Raw genomic sequence first — 24769 nt, 5'->3', positions numbered from 1 at the left:
TAGTCTTTGGGAGTCATTGAATTGACAGCTAGGTTTCCGGAAATACAGTGATAATAGAGAAATAGAAGCTGCCCTCAACTAACTTATGTTCTATTAGTATGAATACTTGTATGCATATTGACATATATCTATATATATATGCACATGTATGTATGTATACCAAGTTATATTCAAAGGCATGGGATTTATCTTTGAGTTACTCTTCTTCTGTAAGCTTAATTGTTCCTATATAACACAGAACAGCTATTGTGGTAGCTCTTCTGCTGTGCTGTTTTGTCTCCTTTTCTCCCTTGTTTTCTTCCTCATCCTCATTTTCTTCCACTCACTTTGTGCTAATCACATAGTTAGTTGGAAAAATTCAACTGTGAAATGTAAGTTATAAAAACCCAGAAAAACTCATATTATTATTTCTTTTTTGTACTAACCATTGTGACCTTTTTGCATTACCATTCTGACAAACTAGCTCTCCCTCCCCTATGATAATGTCTCCAAATTATAAACCATCCAGATAGAGGCTAAGGAATAAATGATAATGATAGAAGAATAAAGTGTGCTGTGATTACATAATAATTCTTACAATGATCAGTTATGATAAGATCATTTTCTTCAACATTTCCTCCAGGGCTTTTTTTAGGAGTGGGAAGGGGGTTATGGTTGAATTAAACATTTATTTAGCCTGGATTTGTAGGTTACAATCTGCATCTTTGTTACAGTAAATTGACTTGTGGATTTTTGGAAATAACTGAGTGAAGGCAGCATTGTGTCCTACTTATTGAAAGTATTTAATTAATATTTTACATTGGAGAATCTGCTTCAATTCAAGAAAGATTTTTAAATTAAATAAATAATAAGCCTGTTCTGTACAGGTGAATCCTCTCTAGCTGGAGAAATATCACAAGCCTTTCTAAATGTTTCAGGTCCAACTATAGTAGTAGTTTTTCCATTCTATGGATGAGTATTCAAGTTAAATAAAATTAAGGATAGGGAGTAAGAACTGAATTCAGAAATCATGGTTCAGAAATCAAGTATTATGTTGCCTTGTGGGGCCTGGACTAGGTTGTCTTAATTACTGTTCCTACTCTAGTTCTTATCTGATTCACATCCACTGATCTGTGTGTTTTTTTTTTTTAACTGATATGTGTGATTTGAGTTAAGTGACCAAAATTCTGCCATATTTTCTGGGGGATTCAGGTCTTCTCCTGTTCTCATATTATGTATTTATCCTAATTTCATAAGTGGTATAAATGGCTTCCCTGGAAAAATTGTGAGGACTTAAGAAAACTAATGACAATAATAATAATTATTTATATTTATACTTCATATTTCCTAAAATGTATTACATATATTATATTATTTGATTCTAATAATCCATGAAAAGTCAGATTATTATGATTATCTCCATTCTATAGATGAAGAAAATGAGTTTCACATAGATTAAGAGAATTTTCCTTTTATTAATTAATGCGGAGATTCAAATCTAGGTCTTCTGCATCTATCCAGGGATCTTGCCATAATTATGGATCTTGTCACACACTCTAAAGGGTAATTAGGTTTCTTTATAGTCAGAACCAGAAGGAATTGGACATAGTATTCTTTCCTTGTTTAAAAAGAATGTTTACAGAGGATTCTATCCAGAAGATGAATGCTAGACTGAAATGACCATATTTAAACCTATTCCAAGATGTTCAAACTGTACCCCAAGTTATTTTATCACCTTTTCCCACAGAAAGTGAATATAGGAACTTTCTAGCAATTCAGAGAATGGAAAGACAAAATAGTGAAAAAAGAGATGGAACAGGAAAAAGAGGACTGGCCCTCATTTTGGCTTTGTGATTTACATAACTTATTTATTCTTCATTCATAAAAAAAAATACATGGAGAAAATGGTAGCCACTGCTTTTGTTTTACCCTGTAGAGATAGGTCCTACAAATGATGTTATTCAACTCAGACATTAGATACTGGAAAGAGGCTCTGAAGTCAGGACCTGGATTCAGATCTGACCTCTGAAGTTTACTATATGTGTGACTCTGGGAAAGTTGGTTAATTTTGTGGGGTTTCAGTTTCTCTATCTGTAAAATGAAAATATTGGACTAAATTACATTTAACACCTCATCTAGTTCTGATGCATTAATCCTTTGTTCAGTCATTTTTCAGTGATGTTTGAAAATAGCAAAAACCTTAGGGCAGTTTGCTATTTCCATCTCCACCTCTTACAGATAAGAAAACTGAGGCAAATAAGGTGAGGCAACTTACTGAGGGTCACACAGTAAGTTTCTGAGATCCAATATGAACTCATACCTTTCTGACTCCAGATTCATCACTCTATCTTCTAAGCTGTCTAGCTGCCTCAATAGTATGAGTGTTATAGGGTCACTGATGCATTGTTGGTAGAATTTTAATACATCCAACCATTTTGGAAAGCAATTTGGAACTATGCTCAAAAAGTTATCAAATTGTGCATACCCTTTGATCCAGCAGTGTTTTTACTGGGCTTATACCCCAAAGAGATACTAAAGAAGGGAAAGGGACCTGTACATGCCAAAATGTTTGTGGCAGCCCTGTTTGTAGTAGCTAAAAACTGGAAACTGAATGGATGCCCATCAATTGGAGAATGGTTGAGTAAATTGTGGTATATGAATGTTATGGAATATTATTGTTCTGTAAGAAATGACCAGCAGGATGAATACAGAGAGGCTTGGAGAGACTTACATGAACTGATGCTAAGTGAAATGAGTAGAACCAAGAGATCATTATACATTTCAACAACGATACTGTATGAGGATGTATTCTGATGGAAGTGGATTTCTTCCACAAAGAGAAGATCTAACTCAGTTTCAATTGATCAAGGATGGACAGAAGCAGCTACACCCAAAGAAAGAATACTGGGAAATGAATGTAAAACTGTTTGCATTTTTGTTTTTCTTCCCGGGTTATTTTTGCCTTCTGAATCCAATTCTTCCTGTGCAACAAGAGAACTGTTCGGTTCTGCACACATATATTGTATCTAGATTATACTGTGACATATTTAACATGTATAGGACTGCTTGCCATCTGGGGGAGGGGGTGGTGGGAGAGAGGGAAAAGTCAGAACAGAAGTGAGTGCAAGGGATAATGTTGTAAAAAATTATCCTGGCATGGGTTCTGTCAATAAAAAGTTATAATTATGAAAAAATACTATGAGTGTTATGATCCTATGAATCTCTAAAAAAGATGAATAGAGGAATAGAGGAATCAAATACTGTGTATATCTATGTTAACTTTTCTTCACCTTGATTTCCTCCTCAGGAAAATAAAGACATTGGATTAATTGATCAGTTAATCCAATTGATCTCTAAGGTCCTTTTCCTCTGATCCCTAAGAAAAAGGTACTGTTTGTGATGCTCCAATTTCAAAAGTGATGAAACGGAAGCTCAGAAATATTAAATGACTTATTTGGTCACGGAGCTAATATGTGCCCAAGGTGAGGTTTGAGCCCAGGTTTTTTCCTTTTCCCAAGTTTGTCATTCTTTCTGGGGAAGGTGGCACAGTAGAAAGAATGCTAGACTTGGAGTCAGGAAGATTTATCATCCTAAGTTCAAATCTGACCTCAGACACTTAAAAACTATGTGATCCTGGGCAAGTCATTTAGCTCTGTTTGTCTCAGTTTCTCATCTGTAAAATAAATTGGATAAGGAAATTGTAAACCATTCTAGTATCTTTGCCAAGAAAACTCCAAAAGAGGTTATGAGGAGGAGAACACAACTGAAATGATTGAACAATAACATCTTTCAAATATTATGCTATCTCTCAAGGAGAATTCCAATCTCAATTACAAAGAGACCACATAGACTATTTATAAGCTTCCAAAATGCATTTTTAAAATGAAGCACAGAATACAAACTTGACTTACAAAATGCATTTTTAACAATTTCAGCTAATCTCTGATACTAAGAGATTGCATCATGCTTGCTTTTGTCGGGAGTATTCTCCTTTTGTGACACTTCCCTTTACTGTGTTTCAGATGGTTTCCAGCACTGCTTGTATTCAAGGAACAAAAAGAATTTTGGATCTGTTGATATGGGGGCTGTGGTTATTATGCAATCCTTCCCAGGAGAACCCAGCCAGGTCCAACTACAAGGAGTCCACTTTCAGTACATGGGACAAGCCTTTCAGAGACACTTAAGTGCACTAAATGTGATTGGATCTATGAAAGGTAAAGTGTTAGAACTATGATATTCCATGTACTTCTTTTTGCTTCCTCACTTTTTTTTTTTCTATTTCACCATTTTCCCCTTCCATTAAAATGGAGAAATAATACACTTCTATTACATGTATGAGAGACCAGAAAAAAGAATTGATGTATTTTTATATGCTTTGACTTCAGTACCACTCAAAGGTCCCTTTGCACTAGATTGTTGTCCTGATTAACCAAGGATGATGCTGAAATTCCATCTAGTCTTCATACCTTCTTTAAAATGCAATTATCTGTTCCTTGGGAGGAATAAAGCATTCTTAGCATACAAGCTACAGATTCTAAAATTTCAAGGTAATTTGAAGGACCCTAGAATTGTGGATAAGTTACAGTAGCCACACCCAAGGCATTCTCTTACTAGCTAAAAGCTGGAGGCTACTGTTGAACTTAGAATCTCTGATCTGGAGTTTCAGTAGCTCAGCCACTTAATTTCTGGACCTCAGTTTCCTCATCTATAAAATGAGAGCAGTAAGGTGATTCAATGAATAGAGCTCCAGCTTTGGAGTCAGAAGACTGGAGTCCAGAGTCAGCCTCAGACACTTGACAGTTACTAGCTATTTGACCCTGGGCAAGTCACCTAACCCTGATTGCCTCACCAAAAAACAAAACAAAACAAAACAAAATAGGTTCTTAACTTTTATAATTAATTAGAAAAAAATACAATTAAATGAAAAAACAAAAAGAAATAAAATGAGGTATTAAATTATATAGACTTTAAGGGTTATTCTGTCTCTAAATGTATGATCCTAAGATCTTGACATACTATTTTCAAAGTTTGTTCTGTTGATTGCTCCCCTATAGTAAAATAGTTTTCAAATTAAAAATAAAACTCTTGCATCCAATTTTTGTCCTGACTAGGGATAAGTATTGGCTTGTGCCTTCCTAATCCTCAGCTTCCTTATCTGTAAAATGAGGAAATTGGACCAGATGGCCTCTTTTGTCCCTTCAAATTTTCAGTCCATGCTTGTATGAGCCCTATTATCCATCACAGAAAAATCTTTGTTGGCATTTTAAAATTATGCTATCTCTCATGAAAATTTGCATTCACAAAGTAACTTATCCCCTTACCTCATATAACATAATACTGTTAAAAAATTAAAAAAAAAGATCCAAACTTTTATGTCAACTGTCAAGTCATACTCCTTACTCTTTCCTGAAGTCTAAAGAAATCTTGTCATATTCTAGGCAGATTGTGAAGTCTGTGGGACAAATAATAATAACTTTTGTAATAGTCACATATTCATGTATCAGCTAAAATGTTTTCTCATCCTCTAATATAGTTTTCATAGTTTAGTTTTTGATTTACTTTTGATCAAGTTGTGCTTTTTATATTAACATTTTTGAGTCCCACTTCCCCGGAAATTCATCTTAGCCAAGTTGACTTCTCTTAGTGTCACTTCCTCAAACTTATCTGTGTCAATGAGTGCATGATTTCTTATACAACATGGTTTTCTTTGGGTTTCTTTAGCAAAGGCAGTAGGCCATAAACAAAACTACATTTCTCTTCTTGACATATTCTTTCCATTTTTGTTCTAGATTCATATATCCGGGGATGTTCATTGTGGGATTCCTTCAGCAGGGGCCTTAGCCTGTCCAAGACCTCAAATCTCATTGTGGAGGAAAATGTGTTCTATAACATTTTAGGCCATGGACTACTAGTTGGTGAGTGAAAAAGGGTTGGTCACCATCAGTAATCCTGAGCAAAACATATTGTTGTTTTCCTCCAAGTGGCAGCTATCATTTCAAAATTCAAACTTTCCGTTTGCTCATGTGCTAACTTCTGGTGCCTACAATATGCTTGTGGTTCACAAAATTGGTTATTCATAATTTTGGGCCAGTGAATGACCCTACATGTGAATTTTGAGTCCAAGGAAAGAAGTACCAATTTTGGACACCATCGGTTTTATATTCAAATTTACTTTTATATTTAAGTCCTATCCCAGATACTCACTACCTGTGTGATTCTCAGCAACTTAACCTCTAAGCATCATTTCCCTTATCTGTAAAATGCAAATAATAATAGCACCCTATAGAGAAGCCAAGATGATGTAGTAAGCAAAAAATCCCATAACTCTCATATTTCCTCCAAACTTTTGTTTTGAAAAAATTATGCTTTGATCCTCATTCAGTCTGCATAGTTCTTTCTCTGGATGTGGATGACATTTTCCAACCCAAATAAATTGGAATTGTCTTGTATGACTAGTGCTGAGAAGTCTGTCATACTGATAATTAGTGTATACATTCTTAAAGAAGTTGAGTGAGTTACAGCTTCATGACCAGATAGAGAGCATTAAAAAATTATAAAACAGATAATTTTGATTGTATTAAATTAAACAGCTTTTGCACAAACAAACCAATGTAACCAAAATTTGAAGGAAAGTAGAGAGCTGCTGGGAAACAATCTTTATATCATATGTCTCTGATCAAGGCCTCATTCCCCAAATATATAGAGAACTGAGTCAAATCTATAAGAATGCAAGATATTCCCCAACTGATAAATGGTCAAAAGATATAGACAGTTTTCAGATAAGAAATAAAAGCTGTTTATAAGGATACAAAATAAGATTCTAAACCACTTTTGATAAGAGAAATGAAAATTAAAATATACATATTAAGTTGGCTAAGATGACAACAAAAGGAAAATGAAAATATTAGACTGGATGTGGGAAAATTGAGATATTAATGCACTATTGGTGGAGCTGTGAACTGATCTACTCATTCTGAAGAACAATTTGAAACTATGCCCAAAAGACAACCAAACTGTACATACTCCTTTGATAGAGTAATACAATTAGCTTTGTATCCTAAAGACATCATAAAAAAGGGAAAAGGACCTACACATGTACAAAAATATTTATAGCAGCCCTTTTCATAGTGGCAAAATAAGTTAAGGAGATACCCATTAATTGGGGAAAGGTTGAACAATATAGCTTTATGAATATAATAGAATACTATTGTGTAGTAAGAAATGATGAACAGGCAGATTTCAGAAAAACCTGACAAGACTTGTTGTAATGGGTTGAGGCTTGAGTTGATGCACTGAGATCCCAAACATGTGAGGCTAAATAGTAATTGGATCATACTCTATTAACATATATATATATATATTTGGAGATGGCCCCCACCCACTCTTTGTGCAAGTCCTGATGTGTTGTATAGGAAATGACGATTTTGGTGGGTGGAAGCAGGGGAGTGGAGAAGGAAGCAGAAAGAAAGACTGCTGGCTGTTTTTTTGACACAGCTGCTCTCATTGCTATCGCGACCCCCCTTCACTTCAACCCACTGGCAATCCCCTTTCACCTCTGCTAGCTGGCTTCCTGTCACAGCTGCCCATATTGCTATCGCAATCCCCCTTCATCTCAAAAAGAATAAAGATTGAAGGGTTTTCCCTCAACCTGAAATCCTGACTCCGCCTGATTTTAAATACGCGGTCATCACAGACTTGTATGAACTGATGCAAAATGAAATAGATGGAACCAAGAAAATTTGATGAATGACTATGAATGACTCAGCTTTTCTCTGCAACACAATGATCCAAGATAAGTATAAAGGATTCATGAAGTAAAATGTTACTCATATCCAGATTTAGAAACTGATGAACTTTGAATGCAGATTAAAATATACTTTTTTCACTTAGACTTTTTCATGTTTTTTCCCCTTTTATCTGTTTCTTTTTTTACAACTATGACTAATATGGGAATATGTTAGTACATATATGACATGCATGTATATATGTGTGCTATATCTATCCATCCATCTATCTATCTATCTATCTATCTATCTATTTATACGATTTGGGGAGTAGAGGAGTGTAGCAAGTGAGAAAAATCTTTAGACACCCTCTTCCTCTTGTTCTCATCAAAATCATTTAAGTTTATGTCTTCAGAGTTTGATTCTTGACAGTCTTTGATATTTCTTGAATTAACCTTACATACATGTACTCCTACATTTGGGATTGCTTCTTGCTTCTCATTTTCTAGTCAGATTTAGTTCTATTTAATGTCTCAACTTTTTTTCCCCCTTTGATTCCTAGACTTAGGTGAATTTTAATTTGCACCTAATACTAAAATTTCCCCACTAAACACTTTATTTAATACATCTTCAAGTTTTGCAGTTTCATTTTTATAAGATTTTGAGTGTTTAAAGTAAGGTTAAAAAGCTTCACTTGATTAAGATTTTTTTGAGGTAATTGGGGTCACTTAGTGACTTGCCCAGGGTAACATAGCTTCGTAATTACCTAAGGCTGAATTTGAACTCCGGTCCTTCTTACTCAGGGCTGGTATTCTATCTATTGAGCCATATAGCTGTCTCTGACTAAAGAAGATTTTAAAGCTGGACACAGAAGATAGAAGTAAGAGCTAGGTAAGCACTGAAGATGAATACAAAAGAGAAGAATGGCCTTATAGGAATATAGACAATTAGGTAGTGGGGCAGATAGAGTACTGTATCTGGAGTCAGGAAGACCTGAGTTCAAAACTAGTCTCACTTACTAGCTGTGTGACCTTGGACAAGGCTAGTTTCTCTCTGCCTCAGTTTCTTCATCTTTAAATAGGGATAATAATAGCATCTACCTCTCATAATTGTTTCAAGGATCAAATCAGATCATTGTGAAGTACATTGCATACCTTAAGCTATATAAATGCTAGTTATTATTATTATTATTATTATTATTATTAAGACTAAAGAGATTCAAGTTTAGAATGAGCTGAATAAAGATAATGAATTTTGAGGAAAATAAAACTAGGTCAACAATATTTCCGGGTATCTAAAACAATGTTATTGATGAATTGTTGTTACAGCTATTTACAAAACTAAAAAGCATAAAGAATAGGAAAAATCCAGAAGGAAACAATTGGGCAAATTCCACCTCAATTTTGAAAAAAAAAAAAAAAAGGAAGAAAATTTATCCTTCATACTACCGTGTTTCCCCGGTAATAAGACTTATCCCAAAAATAAGCCCTCCCCTTACTGTGTAAGATTCCTCTAAAATAAGCCCTCCCCCAAAAATAAGCCCTGTTGAGATTGCTACTGTAGTAAAGTTGATCCCCTGCGCTACACGCTACATTACGGTACCCTCTGTATGCACCCGCCCCGGGTGAAACGCACGCCACGCTCCAAGCTGCATCCAATCAGAGCTGCAGCAGTGAGCGCGTCATACTGTTCTTCCCCAGTGATTTGTTTGCTGGCGCCATTGAGAGCAGTACCGTGGAGGAGAGCTGAGGCAGGACAACATAAAAACCCGGTATGTAAGTGGGAGTGACGGGTCATGATGGAGGATAAAAGGGGCATGATGGAGGATAAAAGAACTTAGGGGGTATGATGGAGGATAAAAGAAGAACTCATGGGGCATGATGGAGGATAATAAAAGAACTTAGCCAGCACTCACCGCACTAAAGAAATGAAGAACTTCCTTGCAGAGAGAAGAAGAGATCAAGTAATGATTCCTGCAGGAATGACTGCCTATTTCCAGATCCTTGATATTGCAATAAACAAGCTATTCAAGGACCACTTGCGCATGGAAGTCAATGACTACATTGAAAATAGAATGGAAAGAAATCAGCGTGGAAACTTTGTGAAGCCCTATCTGCAAGAAGTCGTGACTTGGGTGAAGAAGTCATGGGGTAAAATTACTGACAGCTGTGTCGCCAAGGCACTACGAACAGGTTACCTGGACAAGACATGTTCATTTAAAGAGAGCTATATTGCTGGACATGACAGATTGGGTCCACTTCTTCTGAAGGAAATAGAGGCGCAAGACATCCAGGACGGAATTCAGGGTATGGACACTTATGACAATGTTGTTGAAGAAGATGACATGATCATTATTGAATAGAGGTACTTTTTTTTTGTTCACATTTACCTGTTTATTAAAATTGCTGTCAATGTTCATTAAAATAAGCCCTCCCCTGAAAATAAACCCTTTGGTGTTTTTCTGTCCAAAAAAAAAATATAAATAAGACAGTGTCTTATTATAGGGGAAACACGGTATACATAGGTCAGCAAACTAGATATCTACGCTAAGGAAAATGTGAGCATGAATTATTTAAGGGGTGCTTCTTATTCTTCTAAATAAGCATAATTTATTTAAAAAGTTATGGCAGATAAATGTCATTTGCTTTTTGACAGTTATTTTCACTAAAATCCAAAAAGTGGTTCAGACATGACTTATTGGAGTTTATGTGGACAGAGTATAGTCTTTGGTAGATCCTATTAAGTGAGAAATGCTTTAAAGATAGGCTCAGAAGACTTATTTCAGAAAACCCTGGAAAGAGTTACATGAATTGATGCTTTAGTGAAGTGAGCACAACCAAGAGAACATAATTCATAGTAACAATAACATTATGTGATGTTCAACTGCGATGGACTGTGTTCTCGTCATCAATGTGGTGGATTCAAGGCAATTCCATAGACTTGCTAGAAAATGCTAGAGAGCTATGGAGACTGAATGTGGATCAAAGAATAGTATTTTCACTTTTACTTATTTGTTTGTTTTCATCATTATTTTTTCCCTTTTGATCTGATTTTTTTCTTGGACAATGTGACATATTTAAAAGGGTAGCACATATTTAACCTATATATCAGATTGCTTGCTGTCCTGGGAAGAGAAGAGGTAAGGGAGAGAGAGAGAAATTTTTGGAACACAAAGTCTTACAAAAATGAATGTTGAAAACTATCTTTACATGTATTCAGAAAAATAAAATAGTACTGAGATAAAACATAGAAAATAAAGACAAGCTCAGTGAAAAACTTCATATTTATTTTCAGAGGGTCAGTCCAGACAAATTTGGAGATGCCTGTGACTAAATATTAGCTAATAACTTTTCAGTTAGAACACCTTAAACAAAACAAAAACTTTTTACTCAGTGAAAGGGCTTATCCTCCATCATGAGATCATGTCATTGAAATATTTTTTTTTAAATTTTTATTTAATAATTACTTTATATTAACAGAATCCATGCCAGGGTAATTTTTTTTTTTACAACATTATCCTTTGCACTCATTTCTGTTCCAATTTTTCCCCCTCCCTCCCTCCATCCCCTCCCCTAGATGGCAAGCAGTCCTTTATATGTTTGATATGTTGCAGTATATCCTAGATACAATATATGTTTGCAGAACCGAACAGTGCTCTTGTTGCATAGGGAGAATTGGATTCAGAAGGTATAAATAACCCGGGAAGAAAAACAAAAATGCAGATAGTTCACATTTGTTTCCCAGTGTTCTTTCTTTGGGAGTAGCTGCTTTTGTCCATCATTTATCAATTGAAACTCAGTTAGGTCTCTTTGTCAAAGAAATCCACTTCCATCAAAATATGTCCTCATACAATATCGTTGTCGAAGTGTATAATGATCTCCTGGTTCTGCTCATTTCACTTAGCATCAGTTCATGTAAGTCTCGCCAGTCCTCTCTGTATTCATCCTGCTGGTCATTTCTTACAGAACAATAATATTCCATAACATTCATATACCACAATTTACCCAGCCATTCTCCAATTGATGGGCATCCATTCATTTTCCAGTTTCTAGCCACTACAAATAGGGCTGCTACAAACATTTTGGCACATACAGGTCCCTTTCCCTTCTTTAGTATTTCTTTGGGATATAAGCCCAATAGGAACACTGCTGGATCAAAGAGTATGCACAATTTGATAATTTTTTGGGCATAATTCCAGATTGCTCTCCAGAATGGTTGGATTCGTTCACAACTCCACCAACAATGCATTAGTGTCCCAGTTTTCCCGCATCCCCTCCAACATCCATCATTATTTTTTCCTGTCATCTTAGCCAATCTGACAGGTGTGTAGTGGTATCTCAGAGTTGTCTTAATTTGCATTTCTCTGATCAATAATGATTTGGAACACTCTTTCATATGAGTGGTAATAGTTTCAATTTCATCCTCTGAAAATTGTCTGTTCATATCCTTTGACCATTTATCAATTGGAGAATGGCTTGATTTCTTATAAATTTGAATCAGTTCTCTATATATTTTGGAAATGAGGCCTTTATCAGAACCTTTAACTGTGAAGATGTTTTCCCAGTTTGTTGCTTCCCTTCTAATCTTGTTTGCATTAGTTTTATTTGTACAAAGGCTTTTTAATTTGATGTAATCAAAATTTTCTATTTTGTGATCAGTAATGGTCTCTAGTTCATCTTTGGTCACAAATTTCTTTCTCCTCCACAAGTCTGAGAGATAAACTATTCTATGTTCCTCTAATTTATTTATAATCTCGTTCTTTATGCCTAGGTCATAGACCCATTTTGATCTTATCTTGGTATATGGTATTAAGTGTGGGTCCATGCCTAATTTCTGCCATACTAATTTCCAATTATCCCAGCAGTTTTTATCAAATAATGAATTCTTTTCCCAGAAGTTAGGGGCTTTGGGTTTGTCAAACACTAGATTGCTATAGTTGACTTTTCTGTCTTGTGAACCTAACCTTTTCCACTGATCCACTAATCTATTTCTTAGCCAATACCAAATGGTTTTGGTGACTGCTGCTTTATAATATAGTTTTAGATCAGGTACAGCTAGGCCACATTCATTTGATTTTTTTTTCATTAATTCCCTTGAGATTCTCGACTTTTTATTGTTCCATATGAATTTTGTTGTTATTTTTTCTAGGTCATTAAAATATTTTCTTGGAAGTCTGATTGGTATAGCACTAAATAAGTAGATTAGTTTAGGGAGTATTGTCATCTTTATTATGTTCGCTCGGCCTATCCAAGAGCACTTAATATTTTTCCAATTATTTAAGTCTGACTTTATTTGTGTGGAGACTTTTTTTATAATTTTGCTCATATAATTCCTGACTTTCCTTTGGTAGATAGATTCCCAAATATTTTATTGTATCAACAGTTATTCTGAATGGAATTTCTCTTTGTATCTCTTGCTGTTGGGTTTTGTTGGTGATGTATAAAAATGCTGAGGATTTATGGGGATTTATTTTGTAGCCAGCTACTTTGCTAAAATTATGAATTATTTTTAATAGCTTTTTAGTAGAATCTCTGGGGTTCTCTAGGTATACCATCATATCATCTGCAAAGAGTGATAGTTTGGTTTCCTCATTGCCTACTCTAATTCCTTTAATATCTTTCTCGACTCTTATTGCCGAGGCTAGTGTTTCTAATACGATATTAAATAATAATGGTGATAGTGGGCAACCTTGCTTCACTCCAGATCTTACTGGGAAAGGTTCCAGTTTTTCCCCATTGCATATGATGCTTACTGATGGTTTTAAATATATGCTCCTGACTATTTTAAGGAAAAGTCCATTTATTCCTATGCTCTCTAGTGTTTTTATTAGGAATGGGTGTTGGATTTTATCAAATGCTTTTTCTGCATCTATTGAAATGATCATATGGTTTTTGTTTGTTTGGTTATTGATATAGTCAATTATGCTAATAGTTTTCCTAATATTGAACCAGCCCTGCATTCCTGGTATAAATCCTACTTGGTCATAGTGTATTATCCTGGTGACGATTTTCTGTAATCTTTTTGCTAATATTTTATTTAAGATTTTAGCATCAATATTCATTAGGGAGATTGGTCTATAATTTTCTTTCTCTGTTTTCAGCCTACCTGGTTTAGGTATCAGTACCATGTCTGTGTCATAAAAGGAGTTTGGTAGGACTCCTTCAATCCTTATTTTTTCAAATAGTTTATTTAGCACTGGAGTGCTGAGGAACAGATGATCTCCTCCTTTGGGGATTCACCTGGGCACTGTCTGTTTTTAGTCTCCTCAGGATTTAGAGTCTGCTCTCTATCTGTGTAGAAGCTATCAAGGGTTAAAGTCCTCTTCAGTTTCTTGCTCATTCTGTCTAATAATCAAAGACAAACTAGCAAAGAAAAACAGAAAAAACTGGAGTCTTTCTTTGGGGGAGGGGCTGGGTGTGTTACCGAGCTTCCTCTCCAGACTGCAGGGAGCAGCAGTGAGGCACTAGCAGGACTGTGCTGCGCCTGCGCTCTGAGATCCCAGAGCGTGCTGAGTCACTGTGGGGGGGAAGGGGGGGCGGCCAGGTCCCGAGAGACTCCAGCTGTTTGGGGTTGTATTCTTCAGCCCCGGTGTTTTTAGCTTCTCTGCTGGGCTGCTGACTTGCTGCCGGAGCAAAGTATCCAGTCCTGTAGCGAAGCTCTCCCCGCAGAGACGGCTGCGATCACTCCCCACCCCCTCTCCGCTCTGCTCCCGTGCTCTCACTGCCATTGTCCGCCGCCTGCGCCCGATCTAAAACCATCCCAGCCCTCCAGTAAAGACAGACCTTTCTTGGCGAATCTCAAGGATGGCTTCTCTTGGTAAATATTTGTGGGTTTTTTTTCAGTCAAGCATTAATTCAGAGGCTTGTAATGAAATGGATAGTGAGAGAAAGCGTGGCACTTACACAGTTGTGTGCCTCCTCTCTGCCATCTTCCATTGAAATATTTAAATCCTAGATTAACAGATAAGGAAAATGCTAAAGGCACAGGGTACCTAGCATCCAGCAGGCTTGTATGGTAGTCTTGTAAATAAACTAATAAGATGAAGAACTGGTGATAATATAATTAGGTGGTTTCATAATTTCTGGAATGACTAATGGAGTGCCACAACATTTTTTGGCTCTATTATATCAGGCATTTTGAATAATTCCTTCAGTGATATGCTTATCAGATTTTTAGATGACATAAATCTTGACATGGTGGTTAAGATGTTGGAGGATTAACTGGAATCCAAAAAGGTTTCTATTGGCTGAAATATGGATTGAATCCAATAAGATATTATTTATCAAGGAGAAGTGAAAATTGCTATACTTATATTCAAAAAGTGAACAGATTTTGCTCATTTTACTCTGGATCAATTCATACAAATCTTCACAGATTTATCTAAAACCTTTCTCTTTGAAAAATCCTAAGTGACATAGTAGTATTCCATTACATTCATATACTGTAAATTTCTGTCATCTCCTGACAGAGAGGAGATAGATTAACTATATAGACAAAGTCAATGTGGGAATTCATTTTGCTTAACTATCATATTTGTGACTTTTGCTTTTTTTTTTCCTCCTTCTAGCTTTGGGGATGAGAGAAAGAGAAAAAATACTTGTTAATTGAAAAAATAAATTCAATTAAAACTGAAAATCAACTGTATAAATATGTAATGTGATTGATGTAGATAGACAATATTCCTTGTGAAAAGGTGTTGTCTTTTTTGTGTGATTACAAGTTGAATTTGAATCAACAGAATGATTTGGTAACTGATAAAACTATTGGTTGCTTAGGCTTTATAATAAAAATCTGATGTGAAATATGTAGCAGTAGGCAGTTCCACTATACTGTACCCTATTCAGATCACATCTAGGATACAGTATTCATTTCTGGATATTAATACTAATGAGCAAGAACACATGCAGCACTGAATAAACTAGAAATATTTGCCCTTAAGAAAACTTAAAGGGTGAGACTGGGGATGAATATAATTACTCTTTTTCAAATATTTCAAGATCTTTATTGGTAGTATCATTGGATATATTCTGACTGACCCTCAAAAGAAGAAATAGGTAGAATTATGCAAAAATAGATTTGGGTTTGATGTAAGAGGAAAAAAGTCTTGACAGTGTTACACAAAAATAGCCAGAGGACCTGGGTTCATGCTCTGTCTCTGCCATTTATTGTGCATCATTGGCTATGTATCTTAACCTCCAACTTTATTTTCCTTATTGGAACAGATGATCTTTAAAGTTCTTTCTGGATCAAACATATGATCCCTTAGATTGTCATGGTGATTTCTACTGCTGAATTTTCTTGATTAGAAATATTTTTAATCAAAAGGGAGGCGATTATTCCTTAGACTTCATCATAGCTCACCTTCCTCAACGATTTTTCAGGCCCCTTTCTCCCTCTGATGATTTCCATTTTGAGGAAGACCACAAACTAAGTATTCTTCATTTCCTTTTTTTTCCTACCAGATAGATCTCATTTTTCTTTTTCTTTATGTTTATGTTGCTATTGCTTAGCATAGTGATTAGCAGATATAAGATAATAAATGCTCTCTTTTTATAGATGAAGAAAATGAGACCCTTGGAAGTTAATGATTTGACTTGACTTGATCACTTGCCAGGAATAAATATTATTCTTTGGACTTGTATTCACAGCACCTAGAACATTGCCTGGTACTTAATACTGAGATTTAATTAATTCTGAATGATTAATTAGTCATTCTTGTTCAAGTACATCACCTAGTAATCATTCCCTTTCAACTAAGATACTGTAGTTCTAGATGAAATCATATTCTTTTTTAATGCCTCTAACCTTACAAGTGAAAAAATTTAGGGACCTAGAGGAGGGAATCTGGAAAGCAGCCTAAGGCATGTTTTAACAGAAAGAAGTTACTTAGTCATGGGTTAGACTGGAACACATAAGAACAACTGAGAAAAATCTGTAAAGGACTGGAACAAGAAAGCTGTATATCAGGCCACAAATTTTAACCACCTAAAGAAATACAAGAGTTAAAAGTTTCTTTATGTTAACAGTTTATATTGGGAAAGGGACACAAGTTTACATTTCTTTAAATCTCTGAATTACATGTCATATTTAGAAATGTTCTATGCTAATTGGAGTAGTGGATTCAAAATTTATGTTTTAAAACTTTTTAAAGAAATAAGCTTATAAAGCTTTTTACCTATTATCTCATTTGGTCCTAACAACAACCCTGTGAGGTTGGTATTATTATTTTCCCTATTGTATAGATGAAGAAAGATGTTTAATGATTTGTTAATCACAAAGGCAGTATTTAAGCTGAATTTAAATTTAGGGCTTTCTGACTCCAAGCTCAGTGCTGTGTTCTCTATGCCACCTAGCTGACGTATGAAAAAAGTATAACCAAGTGGAAAAGTATAATTTTCTTTGTTTTCTCAATTGCCTATACTGTATGAAAAGTGATTGTGAGATCCACTGAGATCTCTGACACCAGTATCCACCTGCATCTGTGAAAAAAAAAAAAACCCACAGAAATATGCATACTAGACTCACAAAATCTGACCCATAAAATAACAAGAAACAGCATGAAATGGTGGTGTCTTCTTTCTTGGGGGTGGTTAATTTCTGACTATTCCTAGGAACAAAGTGATAATAGTGTTCGGTTTCTTTGTTCCTCTGTTTCAGTCTTATCTCTCAGGCCATCTCTATCTCTTTGTCTTTCTCCCAGTTTCAATGTTTACAATTCATGGGTCCCTAAAATCTCAGTTTTTGTGTGTAATTCCTAACTTTAAAAAGTTAAAAAAAAAAAAAGAAATATGGTTGGTATGTCTTGTTTTGTTCAGTGGCATGAAATGTGCTCTGGTTACACTATATTTTTTTCCTCAGGGACTTACATGGAAATGAGACATCTCCCTTGGAAGGCCGTCCCCAGAAGAAAAACTGGTAAATAGATGAATTTGTTTTAAATATATTATAATAAATTTAGGATGTCAAGTATTTTACACAGTAAGCCGATGGCATAATGTATAATGTCTTAAGTGTTCTTAAATATGCTCAGCACAGTTTGTCTATACTCTGTGTATATTTTATACCTACATATGCATACCATATGATATATATATATATATCTGCATATATATATTCTGTGTAATCTCTCAAACATAATCAATTAGTAAAATCAAGAGGATTTGACCACTAAAGATGATTATTAATTGTTTTAAAGCTTCTCCTTTTGATTTCTTTCTTTTTTGTATGTAGACTTCTCAAGACAGGGGAATATAGTAAGAAGCAATGTGGTAATTGGAGTTTTGGGAACTGAAGGTCTTTCTAATATTGAGGTATTGTCACCAGCTGGCATCTACATCCAAGATCCAACAAATGCTATAGAGGTAAGGCTATAAGCTCTGTCAAGAGGAAGATGACAACCGAGGAGGCATGAATTCTCAAGAGGCTCATTTGTAGAAAAAATTCAATTGAACAATAGCAATTGTGAGAAGGAATGGAGTTGCAGTTTTTTATACATTAGAACAGTATAACCAATTAATTGTCAATCAATTGCCCTATGGCTCACATTACCATTTCTGTGACTTCCTGAAGCAGAACATCTTTTCATGGCCACTACTTCCCCATGTGCATTTCCTTCCTGTATTAAAATATACAACATACACTATGAACCTTTTCCCCCAACTTCCAATTGCAATGGTAGGTTTGGCTCCCAAAGCTTAGATGGGAGTTAGGAAGACTTGAATTCAAATCCAGCCTCAGATACTTACTAGCTTTGTTTTCCTGGGTGAATCATTTGTCTGTATCAATTTTCTTAACTGTAAAACATGTATAAAAATAACACTTATCTTTCAGGGATATTGTGAGGAGCAAAAAAAATAATAATTAGAAAATATTTAGCACAGTGCCTGGCATATAGTAAATGATGACAATGATGGTGTGCTTTTTATGTACCAATCATTATGTTAAATAGTAGGAATCCAAAGACAAAAATTAAACAATACCAAGGAATAATATTAAACTATATAAAAATTAAACAATAACAAATAAATTAAGCAATATCAGATCTCTAAGGAACTAGATGATGCTCTATTAGAGGAAAGCATCACTAGATGAAAGGAAGTTAGGTATTTTAAGAGGTATAGTTGAGGAGCAAATACATTACAGACATAGGGAAAGGATGTGCAAAGACTCAAAGATGAGAGAGAGAATGTTTTATGTGAGTAATAGCAAGTAAGCTAGTTTGACTTGAGCAGAGAGTGTGAGGAGAAAAACAAGTATGAACCCTAGAAAAATATGTTGGAACCAGATCATTAAAGGGATTTAAAATCCAAACAGTAAGGTTCGTATTTTATTTTTGAGGTAAGGAGGAACTTCCAGAAGCTTTTTGGTTCCAATTTTATAGTTAGGTTTGTAAAAAGGGATAATAGTAGATTAATAGTCTAGTTTTTCTTCTTTCTGTGACTGAAACAAATGGACTGTCCGTGAATGGGTTAAACCAAAAAAAGATTCAGAGTCCTTTGCTGAGAGGCTATTGTGTCCATGGATATAAAGCTAGTGAAGTTTCTGAGGAGCAGATAGAATAAGCTTCTTGTTTTCCTTTCTGCTCTTGATTGTATGTTTTCAATTACCTTCAGCTGAATAACCCTTAATAAAAGTTGTGGTTATCTCTTTAACTTTCCTCCAGACTCTTAATTATGTTTATTCCAAGTACAGCACTTAGACACCATTTTAGGTACCTAATAGGGGCATCTAATATGCTTGTGAGGAAAGCAGGCAGAACTGCAAGAATCTTAGGAAATGGAAACTCTTGTACCTGAAAACATTGGAACTGCATTGGACTTGTAAGACACTGCAGAATATCTTGTGCATTTATTTTTTCTCAGTTAAGGTCCAAAGAGCATCCCGTTTTAGGATGCTTTGGGAATCATGTAGCTATTGAATCTTGGATATATTGAATAACATCAAAGAGTCACATCTTTCTGTTTTTAAGCACGACCACATCTACACCAAGCATTGTATGCCATGGGTAACATTGGTTTATCTATATTAAATAGTAACACTTTTGGAGACAGATATCCATTGTGTCCTCCAGACACCAGGAAAAGAAAGAGAGCAGTCTGAGATCCACAACTGAAGAAAACTGATTGGGTGAAAATCTCTTCAGTCAATTTGGGTTGATATTGACTGTCAATTCAGGCAAGACTCAATCATCAGAGAGAAAACATTCACTTAGAAATGGCCTACGAAAATGTCCAAAAGCATTTGAAAAATTCCTGTATCCTTTTCATTTCTTCCATGATCTTAGAACATATCTCAGATATAACAACTTGTACTTCAATTTGCAACACATAAACAAATAAACAAATATGTATTTAATTCTCTCTTTAGTGAATTTGGGGTCAGAGAACCTAATCTTGAATTTCAGTTTTATTACTTAATATTTATATGTACCTGAATTAGCTATGTCCTTCTCTGGACTGTTTCCTTACATGAAAAATGAGCTATGATCTCCAAAGTCCCTTCCAACTCTCAGTTTATTGTATTAAGAGGCCCATGAAGACACTCTTGCCTTCATTATATCTTGGTCAGCATCTTCTTGTTTTTTTGTTTCATTTCCAGCTCTTGTAATTGTTTCAATATCTCATTTCCCCTCTTTTCCAATCTATGACATCTGCAAACATTTTTTTTGTTTCTACTTCAATACTGGTAGCATTCTTTACTCTCTCTTCCCTCTTCTCTACACACCCACATTCACACCCACATGTAAATTTTTTTATATTGTGTAGGATAGCATATTATTTTCATATATATGTACATTTTATGTCCTACTATTGATATAGGTGCTTAGTTAAATTTGAATATGCTATAGCCCCACTTTTTCAGTGCTATAGGAATAATGAAAAAAAATACCATTTCAGGGGATAAGGAGAACATTGCAGGAATAAAATTTAGAACACAAAACTTGAAAGAAAAACTCAATAAATGTTAAAAATTGTTTGTGCATATAATTGGGTGAAAATGAAATATTTATAAAACTAAATAGAAAAAGACAAATAAACAGAAGGACATTCATAAAACAACAAAATACACTGGTAGGAAGTTGGAAAAGACAACATGGTGTTAAAATTATTTCAAAAAGTGAAAAGAAAAAGTTTGATTTATTTTTAAGGTGATTAGAGTCTGTTGAGCCTAATGTTATGTTTTGTCTTATCTGCTTATATTTTTAGTTTTTCTGCATTTTCCCCATTCTATTGTTTATCTCCATTAATGATGATGGTTTTTTTTTTTTATATAATTGGATCACAACTAGTTGTGATGAAAATTCATCCAAAGCTGGGTTTACTTCAGTGATGGGAAGATTTTATCAGTATGAGCTCTAATAAAGTAAAATGTAATTTTTCCAAACCATGTAGGAAAGGTAGGGCTACTGGTTCTGCTGCCATAGCCTTCAAGAACCCAGCATCATTTGCATTTTAATATAATTTTTTACAATTAAATCAATAATAATAATTCATTACTAAATATGATGGCCTTTCCCCAATTTTCATTTCTTTTGCCCTCTTTTAATATTTGACACTATTGATGATTTTTCCTAGAAACTTCCTTTTCTTGGTTTTCCTTGACACTATTTTCTAGTAGTGTTCTTTCTGTTCCTTTTTAATCTACTTTGCTGAATCATCATTCATGGGACTCAAAGGGTATACCTTTTGGGCTATGTACTGCAGGCATTTGATTTAGGTTTGTCCTCTTAACTTCTCTCTCTAAGTAGCCTCATCTTCTTCCACTATTGTAACACTTCCATCTAAATTTCCAGCAGACATCTCAAATCAATAGATATGAAACAGACCTCATTATCTTTTCCCCTACCCTTATTGCAAACTTCCCTATTTCTCTAGTCACCCAGGTTCATGACCTTGGAGTCATCCTTGATTCCCCAGTTTCTCTAGCTCCACATATACAATCACTTATTCAGTCTTCTTGATTCTACTTTAAACACAGCTCTTATATTTGTTCCCTTTTCTTATTTTCATGGACACTATCATAATTCAGGCTCTCAACTGTCTTGTAGACTATTTCAGTAGCCTTTTAGTTGGTCTTTCTGAATCTTGTTTGAAGTTTAAAAAATAATGATGTGACTAAGAGTATCAATCCTTCAGAGTGGTTAAGGAGGAAGACAAAACTTAGGAACAATAAGGTGATGTTCATGCAAGAATAATTTTTAAGGAGTGATGGTAATAGAAGCCAGATTGCATTAGATAAGAAATGAAAAAGTAGTGGGAAGCTACAACAAGAGAGAGAGGATGGTTTATTGACCTAGAATGTAGGGAGTCCTTTTTAAATTTAGGAGACATGTGGCAATTTTTGTAGATACTGTGGAAGGTTTTATGTTTTTTGAATGATTTCACAGATATCCTATCAATTAATTGTTTGCATAATCCTATGAGTTCACTAAAGCAGATCATATTATCCTCATTTTCAAGGTCATATCGACAACAGAGAAATTAAGTGAGATGGTCAATATCATACTTCATATTAGTAACAGAAATTGAAGGATAATACAGATATCCTGTCTTAGGTCAATACCTATTTAACTAGGCAATGATGTCTCCCAAGCTGACTTTATATGTGAATATACATATACCTGTCTTCATCCTTGCTTATTTTCTTTAACACTTACTGATATTGTCCCTTCTGTTGGAATGTCTTTATTTGGCAACTCTAAACAATATTATGACCTTTTTCTTTGCATTCATTTCCATGTGTCCTTTGCTTTGTTAATAATTATAGTCTTTATGACTTGTCAGACTTATCTGATGTTATTGTCCTAGTCAGGGTGTCTGGCCTCGTTTACTTCATGTGAGCATCATCTGTCTAATGCTATTGATTTCCATCTACTATCATTGACATTAAGGTTGTTTTGTTTCACAGTTGACTTTCACATACTTTCACACACTACATAATACTTATGTAGATTTTTAAGCTTTACCAAGCAGATTTGTTTGGTGAATAATGAAATACCATCTATTATTGTTTTCTTTTTATTACCTCCATTTTACAGAGATAGAATTTAAGGGTTGAGGAAATCAAATGCCTTGCCCAAAGTCACACAGATAGCAAGTGTTGAAATCAGAGAATGTTTATTAATTGTACAAACAACAAATATTTGTATATTCCTAATACTTTATTAAATATTACATAATTTCAGGGAAACTTACAGCAGAAAATCTTTTAAGAACATGAAGTCTTCAAGTACCTCTCCTCAGAATTAGAAGAGAAATTCAAGTTCCTTGAGATATTTTCTTTGTATCATCAGGAAACAGTTTGATGTTTTTTATATAAAAGGTGCTAAGTAGATCTGGAGCTGGAAGGGAACTCATAGCTTAGATATTGAAATCACTTTATTTTACAAATGGAAGAAAAGGAGGCCAAGAAAGATAGAAAAACTTTAGCCAAAGTCACATGCTATTTTTATCAATCTCATAATTTGAACACAGGTCCTTTAATTCCAAATCCAATGCTATTGGGAAAAAATAAATTTTATGAATAGAGCAGAATAGAGTATGCCAGAGAAGCTTGAGCAGGGGAGTTAAAATGATTTGTCGTTTTCTACTTGTTAGGTTCAGTCTGGCATAAAAAGCACAAAGATTTATTTGTTCTAGAGATGATTTATGGGCAGCTAGGAGGATCAGTGAAAGAATAGTAGGTTAGAGTCAGGAAGACTTGAGTCCAAATCTGGTCATTGACACTAACTAGCTGTGTGACTTTGGGCAAATCACCATTTGCCTCAGTTTCCTCATCAGTAAGCTGATCTGGAAAAGGAAATGATAAATCTCTTCAGCATCTTTATCAAAAAAACAAAACAAAACAAAACAAAAAACCAAATAGAGTCACAATAGTTGGGTACAACTGAAATGACTGAACAAAAAGGGATTGATTTGTGGATCCTGTTGAGTCCTAGGTATGTATGTTTTTTAGAGTCATAATATCCTTCAAGGCAAAATTACCATAATTTCCAAATTGTGGTAAACATAAACTTACTAAGAAAATATTAATGTCTATTGATAATTTGTTAGTGATATTTCCACTTAAATATTAAGTATATAATTATGTAGTCAAATAATTATATTTAAAATATATTTATATCAAACTATAAGTTACATCCAGATATGGATGTACATTTAATTAAATATGGAAGTAGATTTAATTTCCTCTATTTTGGCTTGTGTTTATCTAGTTTTCTTTTATCCTAAGAGTGTTCCATATCCCCAAATATGAATTTATAGACTACATTGCTATATTGTTAATTCAGTGGGTTCTTGGGCCCAATTACTTTTGGAAACTTTTTTAAGGAAAACATATTCAATCCTTGGATGAACTCTTCCTCAACCTAGTCTTTGCTCATCAGATAAATTCCTTGTCCCCAAACAAACTGATTTCCATGAACTCCAAACAAAAAGAAGATAGAACTTGAAGAAACCAATTGGCATATGCATAGAGATTATAAATACAGAAATTGGAGGTTCTAAGTTTTCATTTCAGCAGAGAACATTCAAAAATTATTTTAACTATTGATCCCAACCATACTGAATAAATAAATAAGAATTGCTTTTTGTAGAGACTACAAACTCTTTACATCTATTCTCATTTCCTTCTATCCCATACTAAGGAAAAAAGGCACATCAAAATGTTCGTACTTTTATTCCAGAGATCTCATTCCTAGGTTTACACACACACACACACACACACACACACACACACACACACACACACGATAAAGTCCCCTGATACAAAATCAAGTAAGTAGGACAAATCAAATAGTACACCCAATGACCACAAAAACATACAAAATAATCAAAATTGAATGCTATAAAATTATGATGGCTAAGGTGGCTTCAAAAGAATCTATGTAATAATACATGTTTCTCTTTTTGCAGAGATTGGGAACATGGTATTGAATACAATTTATAATGTCATACTTTATTGATGTATTATTTAATTTTAGTGAACTTTAAAAATTATTTCTTATAAAGGATGGAGGAGGAGAAGAGATACGTAGAAACATATGATATAAGCAACAAAGCATAATA

The 24769-nt window shown here is 34.6% G+C and overlaps 1 protein-coding gene across 1 annotated transcript in view; it reads left to right on the top strand.

Annotated features, from left to right (window-relative positions):
* The window catches only part of PKHD1 (PKHD1 ciliary IPT domain containing fibrocystin/polyductin), a 621489-nt gene that overhangs the window by 275879 nt on the left and 320841 nt on the right, over positions 1–24769 (top strand). The window contains 4 exon segments of the mRNA XM_051996694.1: positions 4002–4193; positions 5769–5894; positions 17562–17618; positions 17934–18064. Of these exon segments, the coding sequence (XP_051852654.1) occupies positions 4002–4193; positions 5769–5894; positions 17562–17618; positions 17934–18064 (506 nt within the window).

Source organism: Antechinus flavipes, chromosome 4 (genome assembly GCF_016432865.1).
Source record: "Antechinus flavipes isolate AdamAnt ecotype Samford, QLD, Australia chromosome 4, AdamAnt_v2, whole genome shotgun sequence".
Taxonomy (NCBI): Eukaryota; Metazoa; Chordata; class Mammalia; order Dasyuromorphia; family Dasyuridae; genus Antechinus; species Antechinus flavipes.
This window is presented reverse-complemented; position numbering and strand designations above follow the sequence as displayed.